The sequence below is a fragment of the Rutilus rutilus genome, assembly GCF_951802725.1.
Source record: "Rutilus rutilus genome assembly, chromosome: 5".
In the NCBI taxonomy this organism is placed as follows: Eukaryota; Metazoa; Chordata; class Actinopteri; order Cypriniformes; family Leuciscidae; genus Rutilus; species Rutilus rutilus.
The window spans coordinates 28,740,896-28,760,501 of record NC_140213.1 but is presented as its reverse complement, the minus strand read 5'-3'; the positions used below and the strand labels follow the sequence as shown (position 1 = coordinate 28,760,501).

Here is a 19,606-nt window from a genome sequence, read left to right as displayed (position 1 = left end):
GTTATTAATATATGAATTGGATAATATAGTAAATTATTTAATTTAAAGGAATAAATAAAATAACCGTGTTATATTATGTCAGACTGAATCAATATAATTTGTTCTTTTAAGTTTTATTACATTTAAATATAATTTACTTATTTAATTATTCATATATATAAATATTTTAATAAACACAAGCACGACAGTTTATAATAGAGGAGTGTCAGCAAAACAAGTGTGACGTGTTAAAGCAGCACTTATTATATTAGCAGTATGAATAAATATGATTTTCTATTCTATTTATTTTTTTCATTTACATTTAAATATTACATATTAATTATTTAACTATTCATTCCGGTCATGAATAAACACAAACACGACGCATAGTGTACGTGGAAAAAAAGTGTGGCGTCATCTTCATCACAATAACAATAACACTTTATATATGTTATTATTGTTATGAAGATGATGACGACGATGATTGTGGCATTGTGGTGGTCCACACACACACACACACACACACACTAGATGCCCCTCTGGATGATGCTCTGGGTGGGTGTCGCGGTGTATTGTGGGCAGTTTTGGGTCTAAGCAGAGCATAGCTCGTCATCTCCAGGAAAGATGGCTGCTCCGGGCACCACAGCAGCTCTTCCTCCAGCGCTCAGTCCCGGGTTTGCGGTGGTCTGCTCTTTTTTGGAGCGCTACGGGCCTGTTCTGGATCTGCCCGAGCTGACGTTCCCTCAGCTGGAGCGATACTTACAAGATACATCAGCGGGTGAGCTGAGGGAGAGGCTGGGTTTGTGTTTATTTGGACAGGCTCCGCATCTTTGCCCATCAGGGGTTTGATCACTTAAAGTTTGGCTTGTTGTACCTTCGTAGTCTTTGTTTGGATGAGAATCGTGTCCCCGATGCTTCAGATGGACTGTGGCGAAGTGTTTTTAAAGCAGTCATGTGTGGTTTTTCCACCCTTTCCCAGTGGAAAAATCACATTTAAAGATTAATCTCAGTGTATGATTGCCGTCAGAGTGACTATACGCACTGCTAAGGGTGTTATCTTGCTGTTGGTGACCATTAAATACAGAGACACTTCAGTATAGTACGATAAATTGGTCTGATATACATTTACGTTCAGATTATAAACAACGATGTTACTGTACCCGCACACTGCACATGCGCAGGCCGCTGTCAAACTTCCTATGCTAACTGTAATAATAGAATCGCTGCACAGATTTGTTTACGTTCAGTCCACTTTAAATACTGCATTAATTGTGTACTCCTAGGTTTCTTATAACAATAGCTGATTGTGAGCTCCACAACATTAATGTTGTCATTTAGGAGAATTGCGTTTGTAAACGTCACTGCATAATTATGTTTTCGCTCTGACATTGCTGATAGCTGATTGGATAAATCGATGATATAGTAATGAGAGATGTGTTTCTAATGCATTTATTTAAAAGAATAAATAAAAGGTATACACAGTAATGAGCAAAATGAAAGAAAAGTGCAGGGGACAGGAAAACAGTTGCTATTATTAGGCTAGCTGCTATATAATATATAATATTTTTTGAAAGTTAGCACAAGCATGGTTTTCATTTCTCAAAAAAAAAAAAGAAAAAGAGAAAGAGGTTTATGGTAATGTGAAGTTTTAAATGCTAAAATAATTGAAATACTGCTCAAAAATAATATTTTTTTTTACAATTTAGTTCCTCGGCCATTGATTGAGCTCCATGTCAAACTACTGCGGAAGATCGGCAAAACAGTCACACCAGACAGATGGGAGAAGTATCTTGTAAAGGTAAGTGTTTTAGTTTTAAATCATATGCTGTGAAAATGGAAATATCCATGCAAATCCGTCTAAATCATTTTTGATGCAGGTGTGCCAGGAATTTAACAGCACCTGGGCATGGGAAATGGAGAGAAAAAGCTACCTAGAAATGACAGTTGAGTGTAAGACAGGCATTTTGAAGGTCAGTATTTCCCAGGGGACTTATTTTCTATACATATTTTGACTTGTTTTGATGGAGATATCACTATCACTACAAGTTGTATTGCTGCTTATGTAACGTGTCAAGAACATGTCCGGGTCATATTTTACCCCAAAATAAAGTGTGTAAAGTGTGCCCTGAATATGTTTTTTTTTAAATGAGATTCACCTTTATTCTTTATTTCATTAACAGTACTTGTGTGAGTGCCAGTTTGATGACAATCTCAAGTTTAAGACATTAATCAACGAGGAAGACCCAGACAAGATGCGTCTACAACCCATCGGTAGAGACAAGGAAGGTCTTCTGTACTGGTTCCAGTTAGATCAAGAACAGAATATACGTGTTTATTCTGAAGAACAGGATGATTTAGATGGATCCTCCTGGAAATGCATTGCGAAGTAAGTAATTTGTGGGGGAAATAGCAAAAGATACATTTCACATCAAGTTTCAAGCTATGAGAACATAAAATCTTAAGTTAAAGATTAGAACACTAACAGCACATTCAAGCTCTACATTTGAGCATTATGTGTTTCCTCAGAAATGTATAGTTTAAGTATAATAGTTTAACCTCCTTTGAAGTTTATCAAGGAATAAGAAATGCATTTTACTTTAAACAGGAATAGGAATGATCTTGCAGACACACTAGAACAGCTTAAAGCCAAGATTGACCCACCCGTGACTGACCAAGAGACTCAAGGCTGTCCCACCAGCCCAAATATGGAGACTGAAGGTGTTAAAGGTAAAACTCATTGGAAAATCATTCCCATTTAGGGCTGTAAGCACCTCAAACATTGAGAGGAACATGTCTCCTACAATATCCAGACTAGTTGTCAACTACTATGGGGTTTACTGTATTGTCTTGTATTCAAGGTGAGGCTGAGGACTTGAGAAACCATGTATCGGGACAAGGGGACTTTACCAATACCACCTTCAATTCCAATGAAATTGGGTTAATACCTAAAGACATTAAAAAAGAAACACCAATGGATCCTGTTAAACCAGAGCAAGAGGAGAAAGTTGCTGAAATTTCCAAGCCTAAATTGGTCATCGACAACAGGGTTAGTACGATCAAAACTCTTGTCAAAGAAGAACCAAAAGATTGTCCCAAACCATGGAATGCCATTTCTGTCGTCATGCCTCCTGCTTCCATCAAACACGAACCGGCAAAAAGATCCGAGATGCACGATGACAAGAAAGAGATTATGTTTGGGAATGTGGCTAGAACTGTAAAGAGCGACCAACAGGCTAAAATACCGCTGAAGAAGAGGGAGTTGAAAAGGAGTGGAGGATATGATGTCAGCAATCACTACAGCAACGTCAATCACAGCAACAACAACCTTAACAGCAATGGCAGCATCAGCACAGGAGGGATCATCGTTCGCAATCCTGCCGTCTTGCCATTGAAGGAGCAGCAAATCAAAAGAGAATACCCAACTGATGAGGAGAAAGGACCAACGGCCATCATCCCTGTCCCACAAAAGCTAACTGGGAAGCATTCACCTGTTGATCTTTACCAAACGGTATCACAAGAACAATACGTAGGTGTTGGAGTTATCAAAGGTCCCATTGAGAGAAAGAGGCCTTTGAATGAAAACGATAATTCTTCAAATGGTCATCATGGGAATATGAATGTCTTGAAGACTGAAGTTGGAGGCACAGATAGCGTAAGACAGTCTGTACTTGTTGGGAAATCCATGGTTAAAGCAGACAATGGTCCTCATCCATGCAGTATCCTTGAGGATCTGGTGTCAAAAGATGCTTGCAATAAGAGCCCAGATGTGGAAGCAAAAGTATCAAACCTTGTTGAGGAGTCGCCAATGATTGAAGAGATGCAAAAGACTTCAGTTGAGGAAAAGGTTGATAAAGCTGACAATGAAGAAGATGAAGAAGAACTCAAAAACAGCAAGACGGCAGCTTTGTCAGCCAGAGAAAATACTGATGTTGTGGTTGAGGATGACAGCAAAGACAAACGTCTGAAAAGCCCAAGAAAGAGAAGGTCACAAAAGGCCAAATCCAAGCTCCAAGCAAAAGAAGACAGCCCAAACACTGAGCTCTTATCCAGCATTGGTGAGGTTTTGGTGAAGGATGCGGGAGACAGTGAAAAAATTGGACACAACGATAACGAAGAGGTATCGTCGGAGCTTCAGAAGGAAGGGATTCGCCTGAAAATCAAGATCCCGCTTCATAGGCGAACGCCTGAACTCCAGCACAAGGACATCGAAGAGTCGGAAACCAGCAATCGGAGATCCCTACGGAGATCTGCCAGAATCTGCAAGCCCAGCCCCAAAGTGGCAGATTGTCGAGATAAGAAGCAAGATGGGAAACTGAAGGCCTCCTCAGAAGCACAGGATGAAGAGGAACGCATAGTAGACGAAGAGGTGAATGTCGATCCCAAGGAGATGCACAAAAAAGTGGACGTGGAAGGACAGCCCAAGTCTTTGAAGGTAGCCCGAAAGCTTTTTATATCCAGTCCAACAAATTGCACAGAAAGCTTTTATTTATGCAAATGTTGTTTTTTACTCTTTTAGGCCAAACGGCGACACAGGCGTACTCGTTGGTCGAAAATTCGTACGAAAAATAGCAAATTCAAAGGAGCTCCGGATCGGGAGGAGGAAGTGGCCGACGACAAAGACGCAAACAATGAAGACACCAAATCAGAGAGAAAAGACCACAAGAGTGAGACTGAATCAGACCAATCCAACGAGATTCAACCTGAAGATGCTTGTAAACACTGTGGGCTCGCTAACCACCCAGAACTAGTGAGTTCTCTTTTATCAATTCAGACTACTACTTTAGAATTGAAAATAGATTACACTTTAATGTCCCAATGAGGAAATTTGACTCAATGTACTGTGTACAACCACAGTATCAAATGGCCACAACATGAGTGGTGCTTGCTTATGTAAAACTCAGTACTAGAGCGGTTCTATGTGGTTACTTACTAATCCAAATTTAAAGAGATTGGGTGCTTCTCTTCAATGCAAGTCACCTAGTTTTGTTATTGTTATTGTTTGTAATAGCACATCAGAATTACTTAAACTTGAACAAGAATGAAAATGGAAACTGAAAATAAAAAATAAAAGCTAATTCAAAATATAAAGAAATGCCATAATAATATGTAAATATTGCTAAAATAACATCTGATTTTCACCTGTTTTATTGTCTGTATGGTGAAAAACTTGCCAAATTGCTTAAGCAAAAAAACAAAAGACACAGTACAGAATGTGCTTTGGGTATAGGGGTTTATTCAGACAACATTACTGAACAAAAACAGTGTAAACAATATAAAGTGTAATTGATGCACAAATGGGTTTCTAAAATGATTTAAGCTAGAAGATGAGATTGTCTGTCAAATGGCAAAAGATTAGAAGAAACAAAGGTAGCACTTTATTGTACTGTCCTGTTCCCCATGTACATACTATGTACTTATTATAGGGAATGCAATAACTAGGTACTATAACCCTGAACCAACCCCTTAAGGCTTAACCTAACGTAACCCATGTAGTTACCTTATATTACCTTGTACTTTCTTAGGCACTATTTATTTATTTACTATTCTAATTGAACATAATTTCACGTTTTCTCTCTTGTGTATTTTTGTCCCAGATCCTTCTTTGTGACATGTGTGACAGTGGATATCACACGGCCTGTCTGAGACCTCCTCTAATGATCATTCCTGATGGAGAATGGTTCTGCCCTCCCTGTCAGCATGTAAGGGCTTAAATCCCTGTGTAAATGCCTTGTGTGTGTGTGTGAGCTATATTAATCAAGTATATATTCTTGTCATTTACAGAAGCTTCTCTGTCAGAGACTGGAAGAACAGCTTCTGAATCTGGACACTGCATTGAAGAAGAAAGAGAGAGCTGAACGAAGGTATAAATTCACACACCTCATAAATGGTCTCACCAGCTTATCATCATTCCCATGAATCATCATGGATGATGAATAGCCTCATGTGAGTCTGATTCTGAGATTTTTCTTGTTTTCTCTCTTTAAGACGTGAGCGATTAGTGTATGTGGGCATCAGCGTGGAGAACATTATACCCAATCCAGTAAGTATGCAGCCTATATTATATTATATTACATTATATTGCCATACTGTATTGTACCATATGCCATACTATAGTAAAGTATGCTATGCTATATCTAAATTAATATAAGATAAATAAATTATACAAATTAATAAGATGGGATTTAAATTGCCTTAATTACCTTTATTTGGTTTTAAATTTGCACTTCTTCATCATGGCAGGACGGTGATGAAGAAGATGCCATGACAGAGAAGAAAAAGGATGCCAAGAAAAGTAAGAATCTGGGGAGGCGATCGACTAGGATGAAGAAATCCATCAGTTATAGGTAATCAATATTTCTGGTAGCACGTTACAATACGGTTCCATTTGTTAACATTAGTGAACTGCATTAGTTAACAAACTAACAATGAGAAATCATTCTAAAGCATTTTTTTTATCTTAGTTGAAGGGGACCTATTATGTCTTATGTTGTTTTGATTTTGTTTTCGGGGTATACTAGAAAAGGTTTTCATGCTTGAATGTTCAAAAAAGTACATTGCTACACCTCTCTCCCAGTCTGTCAGTAACGCTCTGTTTAGTTCCTGTCTTTATGAAGCCCCTCCTTCTGAAAAGCACAATGTGCTCTGATTGGTCAGCTTGATCAGTGTGTTGTGATGTCAACTGCTTTGAGTATTTTTTAGAAATGTCACAGCCCTTACCATAACCATTTCAACACACTACTAGCGCAACTCAACCAGGCCTCGTCCCTTTATTTTGCGTATGCATTGGGTGGGAATTATTTAAATGAGGAATATTGTGACGTGTTCATTCCAGGAAGAAACCTCAAGACTACAATCAAGGTGTTTCAGGGAGTTCAGAAACAGTGATTACTGATATAGAGAATATATACTTTGTTCTTTTTTAACGTTGCAGACCTTTTTCAAGCTGAAACCGCAACATTTCACACTAAAGAAAGTTGAACATGTATAAAAGCATAATAGGACACCTTTAATGTTAATTTTAACATTTACTAATACATTATTAAAATCAAAAGTTGTATCTGTTAATATGTAATGGACCTGAGCTAACATGAACAATGAATAGTTGTTTTTTTATTAACTAACTTTAACAAAGATTAAGAAATCTGTAACAAATGTATTGCCTATTGTTAATTAATGTTAGTTAATGCATTAACTAATGGGACCTTATTGTAAAGTTTTACCATATTTCTTGTAGAAATAGACTCTAAGAGACAATATAAGTCTGACTAATTCTTGATTTCCTTACTACTAACCACCAGATTCGATGATTTTGATGAAGCCATTGATGAAGCAATAGAGGAAGACCTTCAAGATTCAGAAGGAGGAGGTTGGTCATATGAGATATTGTTTCATGCTTTATAATATGTGTGTCTTTGCATATTAAATTCACTGCTGGTGTGTTCTGCAGGTGCTGGTCATGGTAAACCTGTAGTGACTGTCACGAGTCAGCAGCGGAACACGGTGAGCCGAGAGAGTCGGCGGCTTGTGAAACCTCTCGCGCCACGAAAGAAGCGCCGGCGACTCAATGACCTGGACAGTGACAGTACGGTGGACGAGGAGGAGAGCGAGGACGAGTTTCAGCTTAGTGATAGGTGTGTGTTTAAAATATATGAATATTTAGAATACTATGGGTTCAGATTTAGGATTTTGGGGTTCAAATCAGGTGGATTTTATACCAGTTCTTCAAAATATAATGGATCTAGTTCCGATCTATGGGTGAATCTCACAAAAGCTGTCAAGAACTTGTCCTGGTCATATTTTACAACAAAATCAAAAGAAAAAGACTATTTTTAGGACCATTATAGGTTTTTTTCATGATAATTAAGCACATTTTCCCCCAAAATTCGAATGAGTTTAATGCAAAGTTGTTAGTTATTTATACAGTGTTGCACTGCTTAATTTAAATCAATATCACTTTTGTCGTTGTCACTCATAACAGTATTTTGTGCTATAAACTAAAATGACTCTATTACATCTATTGAGGATCACCATGAGAATCACTGTGAGAAATAATGAGAATTACAACAACAAGAACAACAAAAGCCATGAAAGAATTTGGGGGGAAATATGCTCAATACTTATGAAAATATATATATATTTAAAAATCGTATTTGTCCTAAAAATTGGGGTTAGATGGTTAGTTTAAATGTTTTTGAAAGAAGTTTCAACCAAGGCTGCATTTATTTAATCAAAAATACAGTAAAACAGTAATATTTTGAATATTACAATTTAAAACAACTGTTTTCATTTCTAATATTCCTGTGACGCAAAACTGAATTTTCAGCATCATTACTAACATTACTTCAGTGTCACATGATCCTTCAGAAATCATTCTAATATGCTGATTTGCTGCTTAAGAAACATTTCTCATCAATATCAATTTCAATTCAATTCAAATTTATTTGTATAGCGCTTTTCACAATACATATTGTTTCAAAGCAGCTTTACAGAAAGTGCATTTCAGAAATGTACATAGAAAAATACAGTTAGTTAATCATGTATTAATTTAGGGCATAAACATATCGCCAGCGTCGAGTCGTCTCTTCACAGGCTTCGAGTCGTCTCTGCCACGGGTGTTGGGGCATCTGTAGTTTCCATGGGAGGCTGGATACAAACTGGAGCTGACGATCTGTATTTATAACAACAGAAAAGCAGATGGGAAAAAATTAGCGTTCATAATATTAATGCATTCAATCTGATTCAACTGTAGTATAATGTTGATTATAATGTTATTATAATAATGTTGATGTATACAATGTGAATGTATAACTGTAATCAATGTTGAAAACAGTTGTACTGCCTATTTTCGTGGAAACAGTGATGCGTTTGTATTTTCATAAATTCAATAGATCGGCATTTATATAGATTTCCACATAAAATTGGGTCAGAAGCAGCATTAATATATATGCTTTTGTAATGCTAGCCTGGAGGAGGAGGAATTCGTGGTTTCGGGAGAGGGTGCGTCCGATGGTGATGCGGGGAGTGAATGGGGCAGTGGTGACAGTGGCGCTGAGAATCAACCAGCCTCCAGGAGAACAGGAAGAACCACACTCACCCAGAGAAGCAGGAGGAGCAAACGCAGACCTCCCGCTCGACGAAGAGGCTCCTCAGAGGAGGACCTGTTAGACTCTGAGGAAGAGGAGGAGGAAGAGGAAATGGGTCTGTATGAGTTTTCATATCCAGTCTACTTAAAATAATAACATATTTACTCCATTTCAAAGCTGTTTCTACTGTATCTTCTAAGACAGAATCCTTAAGTAACTTAAATTAAACCACACTTTGAAATGGTCTTCGCAGCCAGCAACTTTTATATGACCGCATAATTTTGCTGCTTCTGTTTTTGGAGGTGGGCTGTCTAGGTAAGCAGTTCACTAGGATTTGGTAGAGCCCTGTCAAATGATGTCTTTTACTCACAGTTTTTCCTTGTGTGTTCATTTGGCAGAAACAGAAGGCTCTAATGAGTTCAGCGACAGCGACGTGGACGTCAACAGAAGGCGTCCGAGACGGAGACAGAACTCTCAGGTCAACTACTACGAGACGTCAGAGTCTGAGGGATCACGGAAGGTGTCCGATCAGAAACACCCCGCTCTTCCTCACCGTCGACGACTGTCCAGCTCCAACAGTGAAGGTGAGCACCACCACACTCCTGTTTTCACATATGTTAATATATGTTAATGTCATCTCTTTCATATTCCTCACTTAGGGGTCACACCTGTGATCCTTGGCAGTCAAAACAGGCCCAAGACAATAAGCTTAACATTATGAATGTTAATAATTAACATTATTAACAATATGAATGTACTATATTTTGTTTCAATAATATTTATTCTTGTATATTTAGTATATTGAGGGGATTTCATTGTACTAGACAATATTCACCTCTAAATTATGCACCATTTATTTCTAAATAAAATAAAATATTTATGGCTGTTTCCTAGTTGTTAAAAATTGCTGTGTATATATGTATTTCCGATTCATTGTGATTGCAGGTAAATTTTTTTACCTTAAAGATCAAAAGTGTGTTTTATTTAGACAATTATTATTATTATTATTTTTTTTAAAAATTTTTTTGATTCAAAGCAACATTTTTCGTTCTAAAATATCCGAAGGCCTTTTTTTTTATTTTTTTATTTTTATAAGTACTGGTGCCTTAACCCATAGTCGTTTATTTATGGCACATTTTCAGCATAATTTTTTTTGCACAACAAGACCAAATGAAAACTAAACGATGCATCTTTAAGGACCCTCCGTTTGTGAATCGCACCATTTTGTCACATCATCACACTTAATAATTATTGTTAGCTGTACTGTTAATTTGCAACTAAATTGTTTGCGTCTCATCCTATATTTCTAGAGTCCACGCTTTCTAAAGACTCTGAGCCAAAGGAATCACTCAAGAGACCAGAAAGAGGACGGAAGTGCGAGTCGACCAGGGAAGACTCCAAACCCAGGCACAAACTAATAAAACGGACTCAGCAGAAAAGCTCCAGTGAAGACGAGGAGGAGGACAGAGGAGAGACAGAGGACTCTGAGGATGATGAACAGCCCCTCCGCAAAAGGTCGAACCGCATAGAAACAGACGAAGACGAGGAGGTGGAGGAAGAGGAAAACACACGTGGAAATGTCAGGTGGAGGCACACGACCAGAAACACTGCGGGCCCCCGAGGTCCCGGCCGGCACAACGGCTTGGTCCCGCTGAGGACCGCAGCTCAGGATGACGATGACGACGAGGACGAGGAAGAGTTCACTGGCGTCACGGACCTTGTTAACTTTGTTTTCGACAGTGAACAGTTGTCATGATGTGCTCTGTAGGTAAAATGCATTTATTTTCTCATAGCCTTTCGACCGAGAGTCACCTGTCACGGGAATGTCCCTCATCAGCCACCGTAGTTTTTGGGTGTAGTGGACCAAAAATGAAGCTTCCAGAGGAATGCCGTATTTGTCCGTTTCAGATGTTTGAATCCACTCCGTACATCCGCATGTATCATCCTTCCCAGATTAGAACAGGGTCTCCTTAATACTACAGTAACCATTCCTCAGAGTAAAGCACTTTGTCATTAACGGCCAGTACAGTTTTGTTTGTATAAAGCGGCTTCTGTCGTCCTCCAGAGACACTGGATTGAAGCTTACGTGTTCTGTTAGTTTTAGACTGGAGTTTTAGAGGTTTACATTCTCTGTATTAATGTTTTATTCTTTGTTGTACATGAAAACGTTGTACATTAACCTTTGATGCCGAACTTTGCCTAAATGCTTTCATCCAATTAAAGGCTTAAAGGGATAGTTTGCCCGAAAAAGATAATCCTGACATCATATGCTCGCCCTCTTGTCATTGCAAAACCACATGACTTTCTGTGGAGCACAAGAGGAGATTTTCACTTTTGTTGTATGGAAACGAGTAGCGTTGAACCTCTGGGTGAGAATGATGGCAGAATTTTCAGTTTTGGGTGGAATTAAACTAGTTAGTAGACCAGCAAAAAAGGACGAAACACATTGGATGATGATCGTAATATTAAAGATCTGTCATTTCGATTAAATCTTTTTAATTTAAAAAGACTAATATACTCTCTTTACTAAAATAACATTGTATGTAATGTTAAAAACAATATTATTTAATTATTTTTAAAATGATGAAATTTCTGCACTTTGAAAGCTGTTGCTGAAATTTTAGGACGTTTACGGAGACATTCAGTCACTTTTAAGTCCCTGTCTGAGCTTCATGTGTCAACTGAATGCACTTGTCGATCAAGCGCCTTTGATGGTGCCGTTTGGAACCGCATTGTCCAACACAGCAGTCTGGATCGCTCTTTCCATAGAGTTGTTTTTAAAGGTGTCTTTTATGCTGGATTGTTTGAATTAGAACACTATGGAAGTCATTCCAACACAAATCCACCCCAGTACAGAATAAATACAAAAACCACAAGCACTAGAATACTTATGGTAAGAATTAAAGAATGTGTTTTTGAGCCTTGTACTACTGGAATTCGTTTTCCTTCTCAGTTTATTTTACTCTTACTTTACAGATGTACGTCTCCATATTTAAAAAAAAAAAAAAGAAAAAAAAAAAAAACTTATTCACAAAACAAAAATAAACTTAATGTTGCTGTTAATGTCCCTGGCTTGAAATTTGTGTTTTTTAAGTACCTTCAATGGATTCAAGACACAAGAAGCATTTACTTTTATGGCTAGTTGACCTACAACATGAACATTTCATTTTCAACATTAACATTTTAGGTTAAAATGCATGTATTGTATAAGGGAAAGTATGCAAATGTAGTCATGTGGTTGATATTGAGAGTAGAAATACCATGTGAGGTCATAAAAACTGAATAATGGAAATGTTTAATTGGTCAACTACCCATATGCAAACAATAAATTAATCTATTTAAATTATGCAATGTACACAAAGGATTATGAACCAAAATATGCAGATTACTACTGTTTGTGTTTGCTGTTTTGTAATCTCCTCCGATCCTGAGTAGGCGCTACGGTTTTGCTTTGTGGTATGAAACGCAAGCGCTCTTTTCTTGCGTCATAAAGCGGCGCGAATGTCGCTGATGAATGGAAATGAATAACTGGTAGAATGGATTACCCAGACTCTGGGATTACCGTCTTACAATGGGCGGTACTTAACAGCCCGGACGTCATTTGTGATTAGTCAGCTAAATTGTGTCTAAATAATTAATACATTTTCAATGCATATTAACGTTTCGTTGTTAGCTTTCAAGTGTAAACTTATTTACACCGCTGCTGACGTAGCAAACGAACAGCGGTATCATAAGATAGTTGTTACTTTTCTCCGCGTTTTGAGGAGTGGACCAATGAAAATCTGTTATGATTACATACTAATATATTTTGTTTAATCATTTCACAGAGATTGCGCTTATGAATACTCGTCTGTTTGATGTATACTTATCTTTGTAATTAATATATTTTAAATAATTGTGCTTATTACTGCACAAACATCTCCAATAAGACAAAGAAACGTATTTAGACGTCAATGCGAGTCAATGGAGAGTCCGTCTTTGTGGGCCACTTAGCGCCCCCTGCAGGAATGAGCCGTGTGTCCCACAGGAAACAGTTATCGCACAATGAGTGAGAACTACAGAAGTGACGCATGACAGCGAATCTTTGAACTATAAAACCCATTTGAAAGTTTCTCGCCACGCAAACCGGTCGCATTTTACTTTTACATTAATGAAGTTAAAAGAGAAAGCTTGGTAACGCTCGAATGAGAGTTACTGTTGTTTTTGCAGTGCTTTGTGACCGAGTATTGTCTCACTAGAGCATCAGTTTGAGTGCATTCAGCATCTTCACGGTGATTTAATTCATCAGAATGGTAGTGTTGAAGAGTTTACCTCCACCCAGCGAGGGCGTGCGGCTCCAGCAAGCCGAAACAACCGCGGTTCTGGACGGGAAAAGACTGGGATCTGGAACTCTGTTTGTGGCTGAGGCGTGAGTGTCTGTGCACGTTTGAACTAAAACATAAGTGTTGTGTAAACGTGGTATGCGTGTTCTACATCAGGTGACACCTGTGGACACATTTAGTCATTTATTTATGCATAAACTCTAAGAATAAACATATCATGCCTAGCAAGGGTAGAAGACAACTTACGAAAAGTACTGTTGTAGAACAATGGTACAGTGATAGCATCAGTTGTTGTGTATTTCTATCTTTTATTTGGTTTATATTTATATTATTTGGTATTTGATTATGTTATACATTACCATGTTCTTTAGGGCATTTACCATAGTACACTCATGATGTTTTGGGGACCTATGTTTATTAATGCAGCTGTTCTGTGTCCTTGCAGGCATCTGTCCTGGTTTGATGGTTCAGGGATGGGTTTCTGTCTTGAATACCCTTCCATCAGTCTGCATGCAATCTCACGAGATCTTAGCTCCTTTCCAGAAGAGCACCTGTATGTGATGGTCAATGCAAAACTGGACGGTGAGGCATCACCTTCCAAATGCCACACAAAATAGAGATGTGCTGTTTTAGACATTTTGGCCAGCGGTTCTTTTCTGAGTTCTGAAATTCTGTGTCTTCCAGATGAAGGTGATGCAGAGCAGCAGGACAAAGCTCCAGAGGATGATGAGGAGAGTGACAGCGACAGTGAAGACTCAGGAACCATCACAGAGATCCGCTTTGTGCCCAGTGATAAAGCCGCTTGTGAGTGTGTGGAACGAACACAGGTGAGTTCAGTGTGAGCGTCTCTCCTGTAGAGAGTAACAGCGTGTGTTTGTGTGTGCAGTGGAGCCCATGTTCTCCGCCATGTGTGAATGTCAGGCCCTGCACCCGGACCCAGAGGACGCTGACACCGATGATGACGATTATGAGGGAGAGGAGTATGACGTAGAGGAGGCGGGTAAGTGTCTTTTGGACCCATAATGCATCTAGTGCTGTGGTTCTCAACCTTTTTGACTCCAAGGTCCCCTGTTGTCCACGGCAATATTCAAAGGCAACACCGATTTTTGTCGTTGTTCTCTGTATTGACAGCACTCCAAATGTACAAAAAAATGAGCTCAATGTTAAAATTGACCGGAGTTCTCCTTTAAAGCTGCGGTCACACTTTAGATCAGGGTCCAATTCTCACTATTAACTATGACTGCTTATCAATAGTTAGTAAGGTAGTTGTTAAGTTTAGGAATTGGGTAGTATTATAGGTATTATATAGAATTAAGGTATGTTGAATATACGTGCAGAATAAGGCATTAATATGTGTTAATTAATTTTAATGTACTTTATAAGTACTAATAAACAGCCAGTAATCCTAGTAATATGCATGGTAATAATAAGCAACTAATTGATGGTGAGAATTGGACCCTAAATTAAAGTTATACCAAAGCTACTGTGACTGATGATATATTTTTTGCACAAACCAGGAGTTTATTGAAGTAAATGGAATAAACTACTTATAATTAAAATAACTAAATTCCTTAATTCTAGAATAATAAAATAACATATTTATAAATAAATAAAATTCAAATAATTAAATATTTTTTAAATAATGATCTCTAATGGCAAATTTTTGGCTGATTTTGCTTCTTTTTAATAATTTTGAAGCTCTCCATTGAAGTTTGGTGTCTCTTCTGAAGCTTTCACACACATTGTTTCAATGCTTTTGTATTGTTCCTCTTACACGCTTTTCTCTTTAGAGCAAGAGCAGGGTCATGGAGACGTTCCCACGTTTTACACCTATGAGGAGGGCTTGTCTCACCTGACGTCAGAGGGTCAGGCCACACTGGACAGACTGGAGGGGATGCTGGCCCAGTCAGTCGCACAGCAGTACCACATGGCCGGAGTCAGAACCGACGAGCCGTCGACAGCATTTGAAGGTCTGTGTGTGTTGCATATGATTTATTTCACTAGTGATGGTTTATCTGTCCAAGAGAGGGCAGTTTGCTGTATTAGCTCTCAAAAATGTAGCAAATGTAACTGTCGTTTACAATAGACCTTATTGAAGGTTAGACAGCATATTGAATTTATCGCGGATGAAAATGAAGTTGTTAGGAAGGAATAGACTTATTCTTTACAATAGCATGCCCAGTATAAAGCTCTAGATCACATGATTTTTACATCTCACAACTTTTAAAACTGTTTAATGGAGTTTCATCAGCTGAACAATTGGTATGCTATGAAACAACAGCACAATCCATTGAACACACTGTGATTCTATCCCTCACAGCATCGTTTTCATTTCTGTCAAAACTTAAATAAGCGCTACCCTGACTAAGGTCTATGTTATTATAATATTCAAATATATATTATTAAAGTAAAGGTAACACTTTACAAAAGGTCTCAATACAGTTTACATGTTTGTTTTTTTTTGTTTTTTTTACAGCATTTAAATCTTTGATAATGTAAGTTAAGATTTTTTTTTTTTTTAATTCTTGTAAGTTTACAGTGCATTGACTAATGTTAACAGATACAACATTTGATTTTAAAAATGTATTAGTAAATGTTGAAGTTAATATTAATGAGGATTTTTAAAAACTGTAGCAGTATTGTTCATTGACTACGTTTACATGCAGCCAATAACCCGTTCAAAACCGGAATATTAGCAATAACCCGGTCGCGCACGGCCATGTAAACACCGGCAAAAACCCGGATATGCTCATATCCCGGTTTTTAAAAACCCGGATATGATCCCTGGGGTACCCCTTTTCTAACCCGAATATTTGGTCATGTAAATGCGTATCGGCATATCCCCATCAAAAGGAACATTGATTTGTGTTCTGCGCATGTTCTATTCGCAAGGAATCTTGGTCTTTTGAGTAGAGACGGCGCATACAGAAACCCGCGTGCAGTTTACCGGAAGTAAACAAGAAGTAGAGGTAAACATGGCGAGATGCAGCACAGCACCACACTTTTGGAGCAAGGAGGAAAGCGCAAACAAAGGCGATCGCTATCTGCCCCGAACTATTCATTATCCGCGTGTTGCTGCTGTTGTTGTTGCCTTTGGATACAGGAAGAAGAATCGGAAATGACGCATATTGCGTCTTAAGGTTGTCCGTACATCCAGACGTTAACCGTGCATCGCCGTTTACATCGGGATATTGCCAATTGATTACAAATTCCATGTATACAGGAGTAACTCTCTCTGCTCACGCATGTAAACGGGTTATTCCGAATGTTTCAGAAACCCAAATAGTGACCTTAACCCGACCATAACCCTAATTTTAACAGCTTGTAAACGTAGTCATTGTTAGTTCATGTTAAAGGTGCAGCAAGTGATTTCTGAGAAATGTTGTTGAAAGTGTATTGGACAGAGTAACACAACACTTGTAGCCAATCAGTAGTAGGGGGCGTGTCCACTCATGATGGGGGAGGAGAGAGAGTGAGCAAGGAGGATTTGAAAAACTAATTTGGCACCTTTAACTAATGTAGTTAAAGTCCCTCTGTAGTCTATCATTTTACCCCTAAAAACTCAGATTTGATCACCAAAATGACACATTTAAAAGTTTTTTCCTTCTTCATGCCTTATTATAGCTTGAATGTAACTACACCCTTGCCTCATTTAGTATATGTGGTTCTACTCACTCACACCAGCTCAGAGATCCACTCATTGATGTAATTGGTTACAAGGTAGTTTGTGACATCAGAAACACCAGCGATTTCAAACTGCGTTTTTGAGACTGTCTTTGGTTCACTGCAGTTTTAAGCAGAAAATACTCAGCAATGGTGTTGACTTAGGCTACGTTTACACGGAAACGATCTGAAGAGAAAACGCAAAAGTGATCACTTTTTATTCTGCGTTTAGACGAGCGTTATGGGGGGGAAATCTGCGTGCATATGATGACGCAAAAGTGTGAAATTCAATGTAGTATGCACTCCAGGCGGCTAGGTGGCAATGTGAAGCACTGATCGGTGCCTTCACTGTCTAGCAGACTTTTGCGTTTTTACCGTTTAGAGACGGAAACGCGACGGTGGAGCATTTTTAAGATTTCCACTCTGGAGGGTGGTTTCACTTTTTTGCGTTTTTAAGCCCCAAAAACGCCGTCGCCGTCTAAACGAAAGGCACATCTGATAAAATATTTTTACGTTTTCACCCGCGAGCGTTCTCGTGTAAACAGGGCCTTAAAGCATATTAAAAACACCACATAAACATTTGATTTTCACCACAGGAGGACTTAAACTAATTATATATTTATATTTTATATATATATATATGAAAACATTGCATGTAAAACTTGGTCTTCGAAAACACAAATAAAAGAATGTTTGAGAGAGCTTCTCACACTGTTTGATGGACATCCCAGGTTAATTTACTCGATTGTAAATGTTATTTATGAAAAGAAATATCATTATGCACATGACCAGCGACAAAATGGCAGAATCAGAGAAAAGTCATGCAACTTTATACCTCACATGATGCTAAAAGAGTCACATTTAGTATGTTTTACATGTATGAATGTTTTATTCAGTGAATCTTGTGTTGGTGTGTGTGTACATATGATTTTATTTCAGTCAGTCGAGGAAGAGTGTGAATTCAAGCATTCTTGGATCCAGACGTTACTGTTTAGCTGATGGGGCTGTGTCTGTAATGAGCAGGATTTCCTGAAAGCTAATGGACCTGTAATGTGTAAAGCACAGCGGAGCAGTGCAGGGCAGGATGCTAGTAATTTAATACGGTGCTTAAACTTTTTTTTTTTTTTTTTTTTTTTTTTTTTTTTCTGCGTTCAGATGGAATGGAAGTCGACTCGAGCTCAATCGCTGGACAGTTTGATGACGCCGATGTGGATCACTGGTAAATATATACCAAATCCATTGAATTGTCCAATTCCATTTCCAGTCCTGGCTAGTGTTGTTTTAGTATTGTTTATGTACTCATAATATTTATTAATATATTGGATTCTTTTTTTATCAAGTTTTTATTTAAGTTTTAGTAACCTTTTACTAAACCTTACATTTTAAAAAATGTAACGTTTAAGTTACAAAAAGATTTTTTATAGTTTTAGTTTTTGCTAACAAAACAACACAGGACCTGGCCAGAAAATTATAATTGTTCACAGTCAGAATTAGACATTCCTTTGTGTGACGCAAAAGATAATTAATCAGAAAATGTAAATTCTATCATTATTTGCACTTTTATGTTATTCCAAACCCGTATGATACTTATCAGAATTCTTATCTTATAATGCTATTGGGTGGATCTGTGTTGAAACTCATGCATGACTTTTCAATCTGTTGACAGATGGACTGTCTCTCTACTGCCGATTAAAGCACTTCAGTGGGGCATGCTGGGATACTGGCCGAGCCCACCTCTCAAAGCTCTTATAGCATTTCTGTCTCTCCTCGCTTGAATTTAATGGGCTGTTTTACACCACGGCTGTAAATTTACCCTCAGCCACTGCTTTGTGTAGATCCCACTAATGTATTTTGTAGGTTTCCCTGAAGACCATGTTGATGTGTTTGTTAGAGATTTCAATAAATACAGTTGTTTTTGTACCAAAGTCTTAATGTTTTCCCATATTTGGTGTTTTGTTTCTCTTTGAAATATCTTCAGTCAGACATTCTTTTTATTTGTTGTAATGTTAAAGTGTGCTAAAAATACTAATTTAGCTCATTTTGGGCTGTTTGTACTAGTCAGATGTCTGAGACATTCCTGTCTAATAATTTCCTATGTGTTTCCTCACAGGAGATAAAATCATTTTTGGTGAATCAGTCCATCTTTTTGCCATTGAGATGACTGCCCATAAAGGCACAAAAAATGAATAGTTGATTAGTAAACAAATACACAACAAATGAAGACCAAACCTTTACAGATTGTGGTTATGAGTTAATATGTTTACGTGAATAGTGTGTGAAGTGCTTAAAATGTCTAAACAAATAATTTTTTTCACAACATTTGTAAATGTGTAAAAGTGCAAAATATATGAATCAAAGTTTAATAAGATTTGTTAGCTTTTTATTTACATTAAATATGTTAATCATGTATTCTTTAATGATTATTTAAACATTAACAACCATGTTGTCTCATAGCTATTTGAATATACGTTAACTAATGATCCGTTAAGTATTATAAAATGCTTGTTAATGATTTATTTATTTGTATTTTATTTATAACAGTTTTAATACAAACACAAA

At 37.7% G+C, this 19,606-nt stretch overlaps 2 protein-coding genes across 3 annotated transcripts; both read left to right on the top strand.

The window, feature by feature from the left end:
• The first annotated feature begins 470 nt into the window (after nucleotides 1–470).
• Nucleotides 471–12,123, top strand: rsf1a (remodeling and spacing factor 1a). Its single transcript, XM_084408931.1, has 16 exons — nucleotides 471–757; nucleotides 1,686–1,777; nucleotides 1,857–1,949; nucleotides 2,160–2,365; nucleotides 2,585–2,706; nucleotides 2,838–4,411; nucleotides 4,496–4,726; nucleotides 5,574–5,678; nucleotides 5,761–5,840; nucleotides 5,965–6,019; nucleotides 6,220–6,323; nucleotides 7,278–7,345; nucleotides 7,427–7,610; nucleotides 8,942–9,177; nucleotides 9,461–9,646; nucleotides 10,373–12,123. The coding sequence occupies exons 1-16, from the start codon at nucleotides 604–606 to the stop codon at nucleotides 10,816–10,818; spliced, it is 3,936 nt and encodes a 1,311-aa protein (XP_084265057.1). The 5' UTR covers nucleotides 471–603; the 3' UTR covers nucleotides 10,819–12,123.
• A 911-nt stretch (nucleotides 12,124–13,034) lies between these two features.
• clns1a (chloride channel, nucleotide-sensitive, 1A) lies at nucleotides 13,035–18,972 on the top strand (the record flags this gene model as incomplete). Of its 2 annotated transcripts, XM_084408929.1 has the most annotated exons (7): nucleotides 13,035–13,470; nucleotides 13,830–13,966; nucleotides 14,069–14,188; nucleotides 14,271–14,384; nucleotides 15,175–15,354; nucleotides 18,203–18,266; nucleotides 18,714–18,972. In XM_084408929.1, coding segments are annotated over exons 1-7 (735 nt in total). In that variant the 5' UTR covers nucleotides 13,035–13,351. The 2 variants fall into 2 exon arrangements, with proteins under 2 accessions (XP_084265055.1, XP_084265054.1); XM_084408928.1 differs by lacking the exon at nucleotides 18,714–18,972 and having other exon boundaries at nucleotides 18,203–18,270.
• Nucleotides 18,973–19,606: the final 634 nt, after the last annotated feature.